Source organism: Chrysochloris asiatica, unplaced genomic scaffold (assembly GCF_000296735.1).
Source record: "Chrysochloris asiatica unplaced genomic scaffold, ChrAsi1.0 scaffold00207, whole genome shotgun sequence".
Taxonomy (NCBI): Eukaryota; Metazoa; Chordata; class Mammalia; order Afrosoricida; family Chrysochloridae; genus Chrysochloris; species Chrysochloris asiatica.
This window is the reverse complement of record NW_006408725.1, coordinates 384,438-396,069: the sequence shown is the minus strand read 5'-3', so window position 1 is coordinate 396,069 and position 11,632 is coordinate 384,438. Positions and strand designations below refer to the sequence as shown.

The 11,632-nt window shown below is 39.3% G+C and overlaps 1 protein-coding gene across 1 annotated transcript; it reads right to left on the bottom strand.

Moving 5' to 3' along the window:
* Positions 1-995: 995 nt before the first annotated feature.
* Positions 996-1,355, bottom strand: MPZL1 (myelin protein zero-like 1). Its single transcript, XM_006872650.1, has 2 exons — positions 1,324-1,355; positions 996-1,140 (listed from the first exon to the last, which is right to left on the bottom strand). Exons 1-2 carry the CDS (start codon positions 1,353-1,355, stop codon positions 996-998), a joined length of 177 nt encoding a protein of 58 aa, XP_006872712.1.
* Between the last annotated feature and the right edge of the window lie 10,277 nt (positions 1,356-11,632).

Genomic DNA, 11,632 nt, shown 5'->3' with positions numbered 1-11,632 from the left:
CGAAGGCTGTGCTCTTTAATCTTCATAAGTAAATGTTTCAAGTCCTCTTCACTTTCAGTAAACAAGGTTGTATCATCTGCATGTCACAGGTTGTTAATGAGTCTTCCTCCAATCCTGATGCCACGTTTTTCTTCATATAACTCAGCTTCTTGGATTATTTGCTCAACATACAGCTGTAAACATCCATTAATAATTGGAAAGTAGAACTTACCCCATAGGATTTCCTAGGTTGCCAGTTCGACTCTGAAAGACAGGATCACTATTAGTTGGAATCAACCCAAGGGCACACAACAACAAAAATCTTTCTGAGAGCAGATCACCAGGTCTTTTCTCCTGCAACCTGCTGTGGAACACCTCTGACATTTTCAGTTAGCAGTTGAGTGCTTACTCATTGCAGTGTTAGAGTTTCTTATACCTGGTGTGGTGCTGTAGGATAATCACTCAACCACAAGCTTAGTTTGAACTACAAGATTGGCTGTTCAAACTTAACTAGCCACTCCTTGGAAACCCTATCCAGGGTCAAGATGAAGCAAAACCAACTTGGCAGTACTAAACAACAACACACACAAACTGGAAACACTTAGAAGAAACAAGAACACAATTTTTTAAAAAAGGGATAAATGAAAGCTGAAAGGATGTGGGATATATCCTGATTATAGTCAGCCAGGGTTGATTAGGGGCTACTCTGTGGAAAAGATTAATTTCAAAATGGGATTTCATGGTGGGGAGGAATTGGTAGAATGGCAAGAGGGAGAGTAACATGCAGAGACAAGGGAATCAGCTATTACTTTTGAGAGATGCCTCACTGAATTTTCCTGGAAATTCTGAAGCAAGAGAAGGACTTTGAAGTCTATGCTTGATAACAAACTCATTTATTTCTTAAATGAATACTCAGAAAAATGGGTCATTAGTTAGACAACAAGAATAGAGAAACCTCGAGGTAGAAATATCTAACAGCAGTCTGGGATTCTTAGCACCATGCTGGTGTGGAACCCCTAAGGCTGGAAGCTCCTAGGGTCAGAGGTCAAGCTGCTGGTCATGTCAGGAGACTGGGACTTGCATGCCAGCTTCCCTGGGGTCCCATTTGCAACAGAGATTTCTTCTGCTGTATACACTTTCAAGCTGATACTCCAGTTGCTACTGTAGAGAGAGGAATGAAGAAAACTTAAGTAGGATCAAGCATGAATGTCACTGTGTGTATTAAGTTGTGAGGCCTATCCATTAATCTGCTGCCGTTTCATTGTGTGTCTCTAGCAGCTGCTTCCTACAAGTAGGGTAACTGCCGAAGGTCCATTTTTAATGCTGTGCAGAAATCATTTTTACTTCTTAAAAGTTCTCAGATCCACCTGTTTCATTTCAATTGTTGTCACACTGAACCTTTCTCATTTTCCATATTTCAAGAAATGGAAACTATGTTAAGTAAAATAACACTTCATTTTAAAACCATGTTTATTATTTGTTGTTGTTGTTGTTGTTGTTAAGTGCCATTGAGTCAATTTCGATCCATAGTGACCCTGTATAGGATTTCCAAGGAGCAGCTGGTGAGCTTGAACCACCGACCTGGAAGTTCAAACAGCTTTGCAGTCTGATATATTAGCCCACAGAGCAACACTACTATCAAATTGGTGCCAACTTATAGCAATCCTATGAACAGTGAACTAAACACCACCTGGTCCTATGCTATCCTCATAATTGTCATGTTTGAGATCATTGCTGCTGCTGCTGTGTTAGTCCATCTTGTTGGGGGACTCTCTTTTGTTGATGACCCTCCACTTTTCCATACATGACATTCTTTTCCAGGGACTGGCTCTTCCTGATAAATATGTCCAAAGTACAAGAGATAAAGTCTCACCATCTTCACTTCTAAGGAACATTCTGGCTGTACTTATTCCAAGACAGATTTGTTTGTTCTTCTGGCAGTCCATGGTGCTTTCAATATTAGTTGCCATTACAGTGTCTTAAATGCATTCGTTCCTCTAAGGTCTTCATTATTCATTGTCCAACTTTCATATGCATATGAGGTGTGCACCTTATTCCTCATACTGACTTCTTTGCTCTTGAACACTGTAAAGAAGTCTTTTGCAGCAGATTTATCAAGTCAATACATTGATTTCTTGACTGCTGCTGACTATGTTGATTGTGAATCCAAGGAAATTGAAGTCTTTGACAACGTCAATTTTTTTCTGGATTTATCATGATGTTATTTATTGGTCCAGTGGTGAGGATTTTTGTTTTCTTTACATTAAAGTTCAATCCATACTGAAGACTGTAGTCTTTGACCTTCATCAGTAAATATTTCAAATCCTCTTTGCTTCCAGCAAGCAAGGTGTGTTATCTGCATGTTGTAGCTTGCTAATCTTTCTCTAACCCTGATGCCACACTCTTTTTCAAATAATCAATCTTGTCAAATTATTTGCTCAGCATACAGATTGAGCAAGTATGGCAAAAAGATAAAACCTTGGTGCACACCTTACCCAATTTTAAACCATTTAGTATCCCTTGTTCTGTTCCAACTACTACCTCTTGGTCTATATGCAGGTTCCTCATGAGCACAATTCACCATTCTTCACAATACATATGATTTAAATGATTGTTCTTCTATGAAGTATTTAAGGCAATGTCTAATCTGTTTTGCTTTTGCTAGTGAGTGTCCAGTAACATGTATTAGAATATAGCTGATCACACTGGGTCACATTTATCCTCTCACTCATGGAGATTTTCTCACTTACATTCAGTTCAGGAAATAATTAAAATATAACCATCACTGTTGGCACAGTGGTGGAGTACTCAACTGTTAGTCAAAACGTTAGTGGTTCAAACGCACCAGTTGCTCCAGAAGAGAAAGATGTGATGGCAGTGTGCTTCCCTAATGATGACAGCCTTGGAAACCCCATAGTGGCAGTTTTACTGTATCCCATAGGGTCCCCATGACCTAGAATGAACTCCACAGCAATGGGTTTGGGTGTGGTTTATCACTCAGAATTTTTTAAATAGCTCTTTGCTCAAGAACTATAATTAGAAGCAAATGCAGGAATTATTAAGGATTGCTGCTAAAATCTTCATTCAAAAACACACATTTTCATGAACTAACTCAAGGCTAGAAAAATACTTCTTCAACCTAAAGATGGAAACCGTTAAAAGTCCATACTATCAAGATTTGTTGTTGTTAAGTACCGTCAAGTCGGTTCCGACCCATAGTGACCCTGTTTAGGGTTTCCGAGGGGCAGCAGGTGAAATTGCACCACCAACTTTGAGGTTCAAACCGACTTTGCAGTCCAGCACCTTAACCCACAGCACCATACCAGGATTCACTATCAACATTAAACATGTCCTTTTCAAATTAAGGTATTTGTTAAAGAAATATTCTGGAGAGAAGAGATATCTTCAGTGTTACAATTATTCTTAGAATACAATAAGCTGGCAGAATAAGGAAGGGTATTGTTGTCAGTTGGAATCCTGGTGTGGCTCTGTGGGTTAATATCCTGGACTGCAAAGCCGGTTTGAACCACAAGGGCGGCGGTTCAAGCCCACCAGCTGCTCCTTAGAAACCCTATGCAGAGTCGCTATAGGTCACAACCAACTTGACAGCACTTAACAACAACAATTGTTGTCAGGGACTGATGAAGGTCTTGTTTAGAATATTGTTCTTCTGTAGGGCTAACTGTGACTCTAGGCCATGGAGAACAAGTTTACTCATTCTCCTCTTACCCTCTAACCCCCAATGCCTTCTAACCTCTTCCAAATGTTTATACTCAGGACACAATGGGGACTTTTGGTTATTCTTTTAAACAAACTGATTGCCAGACTGTATCAAGCAGATTTTTCTTTTTTCTTTTTTTTGCAAAAGACAGTGGGTTATTATTGTATGGAACAATGGATCATTCTTTGTGGTTCAAACCTCAAAACAAGCACTTCTTTAGACAAGAAGCAGAAAAAATATGTTATTATTGTTGTTAAATGCTGTTGAGTTGATTCCAACTCATAGCAACTCTGTGTGGGGTCGCTGAGGAGCGGTTGGTGTGTTGACCCTGCACTTCAAATTGATGTTGTGGCCCAGTGTTTATCCTACGGTGCCACACCAGGTCGTTTGAGGTATTTATTTTAAAAGACAGCACCACTGACCAGCTTATTTCAGGAAGCAGCATTTGTCAATAAGCCTTATTTATTCTCTGTGCTTTTAACTAGCTTTCTCGACATTCATGTGTACTAAAGGGAAAGCCACCATCTCAAAAATCAATAGGGTTTCTCGACGATTTCAACAAACTAGGTCTTTATCAAAGGCCTGGTTGCAGAAGCTGTTACTCTGAAAGGTTATATTAATATGGAACTAGGTTAAATGTCAGGGGAGTGAGGTGGCTCTGTAGAATAAGCTCTGTAGGATAAGTGGAAAAGTGAACCATGGGAGAAAAATGAGGCTTTCTGCTCCTGTAAAGATCTACAATCCATATTATCAAAAATCCTATACAGGGTCACTATGAGTCATACCATGTGACACTTAACAACAACAAAGGCCAAGTGTCAAAGTTTACAATCATAAAATGTTTACCAACGGACTAATCAAATCCTTAAGTGTTTTTTAGGCAATGTGTTTAAGTCAGATTTGATTTCATTATACCAAAGTTGGCTAGTAAGTGTTTTTTGTTATTTAATACTCTTTCACCCTTTGGCTAATTTGAACATGTAGCTCTTATAGGTAGGATTTTGAGTTTCAATTCTAGTCAGTCAGTAGCTTCCAGAAAAATAAAATAACTGCCTACACAGCTAGTTAATATGCTTTCATCCCTGACTTTCTATCTTCCTTTTCAACATTCTGAGTGATTCCAACGGCCGTAAGAGGAGTCATCAGAAACCCTGGTTTCTTTGTTTATCTTTTCTTCTTTAATAATCTTATCCTCAGGCCTACGCAGCCACTATTCCCATATTCCTATATTAACTAGACCAGGGCACTACCCCCACTGATACTATTGCCACTGGAGTCAGACTCAGGCATCCCTAGCTTTTTATTAGTTTGCTTTATGCCACTTCACTTTTATGAAAAACGTATATAGTAGCTATTTTCTCTAACAGGTAAAATTTTTTGCTTTCACGAGAGAAGTGTTTGTTTTGATGTAAGTCTTTAGAGACAGTAAATACTTGCAAAAGCCAGAGTGATGTTGCCAAGCTCCTTTCCCTGGAACTACACTCAGCATCAAGCCGCCATAGCTTTGGGTTATGTCTGTGAACACTATATTTTAGTGTTATTTTAGGTATCTTGTGTTATTTGGCTTCGTAGGTTTTTTTTTTTTTTTGGTTGGGGATGCTCAGGAATTTTTCCTATATAAATTAATGGTAATGGTTTCTTCACTTTATGTCATTTTGTCTTAAGAAAGTTTTCACAGGAACATAATACTTCTGAATAGCAGGAGAAGCCTGTCGTTTTTATTATTATTATTTGGTGACGGGTTGTCCTGTGCAATGTAGGGGTTACTATATCAGCTCAGACATGGTCAAAGTCTTCCTAGTGATTCACACGGTCCTACATGAGCCAGCTCTCAGACCTCATCCCTACAAACACAGGACAGCCTCTTGTCACCTTGTAGTTCTTCTGCTGATGATGAGTGTCTCCAAGAATAGAGAATACTATGGGAAAAGGGATTAGAGGCAGCCCGGGACACCATGATGTCATGAAATAGAGAGAAGAGTAGTCATTTGTGCCAAACAGGGCTGAGAGCCAGGTACACAGCATTGTTGACTTGAGGGAGAAGTTTCTGTAGAGACCCTTGCTTGAAAGTGTATGTGTGTACCATCTAGAATCCACAAAGCACTCTTACCAAACACAGCATAGCAGTTTTTGACGAAGTGAAAGGCATCATGTTAGAAAGGTCCTGTGTGAGTAAGGGGAGAGACTAAAACACAGATTTCCCTTTCAAACTACATTTTACACAGCCCAAGCAAGAGATGAGTTCACTGGTTTCTTAGACAATTGGGAATGGGTTTTCTTTGTTCAAACTTTGTTTGTTTGTTTGTTTGTTTGTTTGTTTTTTAAGTGACTAGGAATATTATAAAGGAGCTCTGGTAGCATAGTGGTTACGAATCGGGCTGCTAACCTCAGGGTCAGCAGTTTGAAACTACCAGCTGTTCCTTGGGAGAAAAATGAGGCATTCTGCTCCCATAAAGATTGACAGCCTTGGAAACCCTTTGCAGGGTCGCTGTGAGTTGGAACCGACTCCACGGCACATAACAACAACAAAGGAGTATTGTAGGAATACATAGCAAAATTCTCATGGAATTCAGATGGCTTATATTTAAAATCATAAAAAAGGGCACTTTGGGGGCTGATGAAGATTATTAGAAGTCCAAATGTAAAGAACACTGAGAATTAGAGAAACTGTTGTTCTAATCTACATCATTCTATGTCACTGCAGAATGGAATCCTAGATGGCATAAGATATTAAGTAGTCTTCTTTCAACCCAAGGATTTACAAAAATTGTATAGTGGCAAAGAATTGCTGTGGAAAGTACAAAAGTTTTGGTCAAAAATGAAGAAAGCATTGTCTTTTGTTGAGTCCTGGATAAACTAAGTGCCTCATGACTTAAAACATATTAATGAAACAAGTGATAGACAAATGTTTTTATATCTTGTCAGACTTTGGATTCTGAGTTACACCTAAATGTCTACATGTACTTTAAATGACAATGGCAACAGAACTTACTTTCTCACTGTGTAGGGTTCTACTAGGGAGCAGAAAACTGTGCTAAGCCGTGCTAGTGTTCAAAGAGCAAGAAAACAAACAATAAAAACAAAAACAAAACGAACTCTTTTCCTAGTGTGATCTGAGGAATAGTTTCTAAAATGCACTGTTGCAAAAACCATGTAGGAATCATGTCTGACTTCCCCTGACTTTACAAGGGGGAAAAAGAATCAAACTCCAAATCAACTCAAGGCTGATGATTCCTATGAAGCCAAGGTCAGACATGCCTTTACCCTACAATTTTCTTGACCCTATTCTGACACCAACCTTTTCTTCCACAGCACTCTTTGCTTCACATCTGGGTTCAACAATCCATTGCAATGGCCACACAGAACTCATCACAATAGTCATGATTATGGGGCTTATTAGGGAAGTGAACAGGGTAAAATTCAGGATTAAAACCGATAGCTGCATCCTTTTTCAGTTTAGTGGGTTTTTGTTTCTTTTAAATAACTTTTTATTGTGACTTGAGTGAAGGTTTACAAAGCATATCAGTTTTTCACTCAACAGTTTACACATATTTTGTTTCATATCGTTGATTACAATCCCCACAATGTAACTTCACTCATTCTACTTCCTCCCTGGGTTTCCCATTTCCATTCCTCCTTCCTTTTTTCCCTTCTAAATTTTGTCCCTGGATAATTGCTGCCCTTTTGATCTTGAATAGTTGGTTGTTCTAAGGAATGTGTTTCTTCCTAGTGTTATTGACATTTATAGACCTGAGTATTGTTTGGCATGGAGAGGCATAGTAGCTGTGGGCTGTAGGCCCATGGACTGAGGCAGAGGCCAACGGGCCACATGGCTGAGAGGCTGAAGACAAGAGCGAGGCACACCTGCAGTGTTGCAGACGAGAAGCACTGCTGACTGGAGAACTTCTGTGTCCTTGGAAACTCTATGCAGGGTCATTATGAGTCAGAACTGACTCCACAGCACATAACTGCCACCACCACCATCTTAAAGATGAGAAGATGTACATTCAAGAAGCTGAACAAACTCCAGGATAGGTCGCAAAGAAAATCATCAAGACATATAATCAAACTCATCAAAACCAAAGACAAGGAAAGAATTCTGAGAGCAGCTCAGAAAAAATGAAAAGATACCTACAAAGAACTAATAAGACTAAGCTTTGATTTCTCAGCAGAAACTATGCAGTCAAGAAGACAATGTTGTTGTTGTTGTTGTTGTTGTTGTTGTTGTTGTTATAGGCTGTGGAGTTGGTTCCGACTCAGAGCGACCCTGTACGGGAGCAGAAAGCCTCATCTTTCTCCAGCGGGACAGCTGGTAGTTTCGAATTGCTGACCTTGCAGTTTCCAGCCCGATTTGTAACCACTATGCTACCAGAGCTCCTTAAGAAGACAATGGGATGACATATATAAAACTCTGAAAGGAAAAAAAGCTGTCTACCAAATGTCATATATCCAGCAATATTGCCCATCATATATGGCAGCAAAATTAGGATATTTCCATATAAACAGAAATTAATGTAATTTGTAAAAAGCAGAGCAACCTTACAAAAAATACTAACAGGAGCTCTTAGGATGGAGAACCAGCAACAGCAGACAACTACTGATATTAATATACCCTAAAACCAGACCAAGTCCTACTCCTAGTCCTAGCCCAGTCCCTATGCCTAACTCTAACACTAACCTTAGTCCTGACTATAACCCTAACACTACACAAAACCCTAGGCCTTGCCTAGACCTAGCCATAGTCCCAACTCTAGTCCTAGCTCCTATCTCCATCCCCAAAACACCCCACATCATTTGCATTTATTGAACAGCTGACACAAAAATAGAGAATATTAAAAGAGAATGCTAGGACACTCAAACTCCATGGGCATCCTGGTTGGTTAAGAGACACTGATGTGCATGAGAGGATAGACATCACTTTTGGGGACATGAAAACTCTGTAATGAGAATCCTTCTAGACCTCATCTTTTATGTCTCTTCATTTGAAATGTTCCAAAAATAATCCACGTACTTTTACTAACTCGCAGGATTCCTCTCAGAGTGAATTCCGCCCACTTGTGATCAACATCCAGCTGGAGAAACCCTATCTTTATTTTTAAATACTTTTGAAACCTTTCACCAACGAACTATTTCTTATGTCTCTCATATAAGAAATATTCAAAAGGTCCTGAATCAGACCAGTCTTTGAACTAATCACTTGACTCTTTAAGCCTCTGGTATTTTTTGTCTTCCTTTATGTATGTTCTAGGAGCTCAGGTGGTGTTAAGCACTTGGCTGCTAACCAAAAAATTGGTGGTTCAACCCCACCAACTGCTCTGCAAAAGAAAGATAAGAGGCAATCTGCTTCCATCAAAATTACAGTCTAGGAAATCCTAGGGGATAGTTCTACCCTGTCCTATATTGTAACCATGACTTGGAATAGACTTGATGGCCCACAACAACAACCCCGTATCTCCTGTTTATCTCTCTCGCCTCCTACTGCTTACCTTCTTTCAATCAACTGTTCATTCTTCCAAACACGCCTGGGACCTAGCCTCTTAACATATTGAAGTCTGGCGGAGCCTCTTAATGTACACACATGTACTGTGAAGTGGGGAAAGCACTTGGCTCTTGGGATACTCAGGGTGCTGTTACGGAGATTTTAACACAGGGAGGGGTTGCTGTGAAACACTAAAGTCTCAAACAGTCGACACAAATGCCACTGTTGCAGTCAGCCTAAGTGTATCATCTGCATCAAGTATCCAAAAAGTTCTCAGTTCTTAGCAAGCCAATGAGAACAAGAAGCATATGGTGAGAAATCAGGTAATTTTACTTCTGCTGGCTTATAAAGGACTAAAATGCTTAGCATAAAGGACATGTTGAAAACTCTGGAGGCAGACATGAAAGATAAAAGAATGACATTCTCACATATTTTATACTCTGCAGGTGCTGAAATGGCACATTAAATTTCTATTCAAGCAAAGGCCACATTATACCTTAAATTTGCCCTTCCTGGCTCTCAAACCTTATCAGAAGGTTTATTTGAAGACATTTGAGTCAAAATTTTACCTAAAACAGAGAAAACCAATACAAAATAGTACAGCAATAACAGAACAAGAGATTGTAATGAATATGCCTATGGTTGATAGCAGAGAAGGTACTCCTTACCTCCAAAATATGGTAAAAAGATAAAAAGCGATGGAAAAACAACCACTTATCAAAAGCTTACTATGAATTAAGCATTATGAAAACTATGGTTCATTTACAAGTATGAGTCAAAAATTATCCACAATCCAGTTATATTAAAATGCCTGCCCACATCCACGGCTGATGACAACACTGAACGTGCACATGAAATGATTCTGTTGAATAGATGAGCAACGTGGATTATGTGGCAAATCATTTGCAAATCAGCTATGGCTCTGACTACGAAATAATCCATGACAAACTTGGGTTTTGAAATCTGTGTGAGATGGGTACCGAAACAACTCAGGGAAGAGCATAAACGGAAGTGTTTAGACATCTGCAAACAAAATCTGGACGGATACTCGGTAGAAGTTTCTTTAAAAAAAATCATTACCGGTGACAAGACATGGATTTATCACTACAAACCTGAGATTAAACAGCAGAGTATGGAATGGAAACATCCTCAATTTCTGGCCAAGAAAAAGTTTAAAGATCAACCATCAGCTGGAAAATTGATGCTTACAGTTTTCAGGGATCCTCAAGGACCAGTATTGGAATAATATCAGAAAAAATGTTCACAATCAACAATACTCATTACAGTAAAATGCTCACTGAAGAGTTGAAGCCTAAATTTCAGATTAAATGCAGAGGACTGCTATCCAAGAGCATTCGGATTTTGCATGACAGTGTGCATCCTCACACCTCTGCCCACACTGATGACACTCTGCAAAAAACGGCATTTTGAGGGGTTGAAGCATCCTGCCTATAGTCCTGATCTTACTCCATCGGACTTTCACCTGCTTGGTCCCCTGAAAGCAGTCTTTCCATTACCAAGATTCACCACTGATGAAAAAGTGAAGACAGCAGTGCAATCGTGGCTTGCAGTTCAGCCTAAAGCATTTTTAAATAAGGGAATGCACATGCTTGTTGACAGATGGACTAAGTGTATTGAAAAGCAAGGAGATTATGTTGAAAATGATGTATTTGTCTTTTCTAAAGTTGATTAAAATAAAGTCTACAGCCGGAGTGCAGATAATTTTGGACTCACCCTGTTTTTATTTTTCAATACTGCTGGTATATGCTATCTAGTTGATAAATGTTCAGAGAGTCTAAGGAACAAGGCCAAGTCATTTAACCAGAAAATTTGAAGTTAACACATTGAATCTGGGTTGTCTGGCTCTAAAGCCTAAGCCAGCAATCTGCAATGATTACCAAGTTTTAACTTGACTTGGATGTCCAAACAAAATCTATGGGGAACCCAATGTGTAAAGGAGACATACACACTTTTCATATACAAGTCAGACAAGAAGTACTCAAAAACATACACTAAGTGAATGCTACCACTATAATAGTTCTTAACTTTGGCAGCACCTTGGAATCACTTAACTTTAAAAATAACTAAAATCAGAATCTCTGAGTGTAGTAGAGGCACTCAAACTTTGTTGTTGTTAGGTGCCATGATAAGGACTCTTGGTGTGGCTCTGTAGGATCAGCATTGGACAGCAAACCACAAGGTTGGTAGTTCAAACCCACCAATTGCTCCTTGGAAAGCCTATAAAGGGTTGCTATGAGTTGAAAGCAACTTGACAACACTTAACAGCAACAACAACTACTACTACATCTAGAGATTTTGATTTTATTGTTCTAGAGTATTGCATTAGACAAATCTGCTGCACAAGACCTCCTTAAAGTGTTCCAGAGCAAAGATGTCAGCTTGAGGACTAAGGTGTGCCTGACCCAAGCCATGGTATTTTCAATAACCTCATA

Coding starts and splice junctions, on each gene's coding strand:
- MPZL1 (XM_006872650.1), bottom strand. CDS start 1,355: ATGAAACAGGTGGATCTGAGAACTTTTAAGAA. Junction 1,141..1,323: donor GATCTGAGAACTTTTAAGAA/GTAAAAATGATT, acceptor CTCTCTCTACAG/TAGCAACTGGAGTATCAGCT.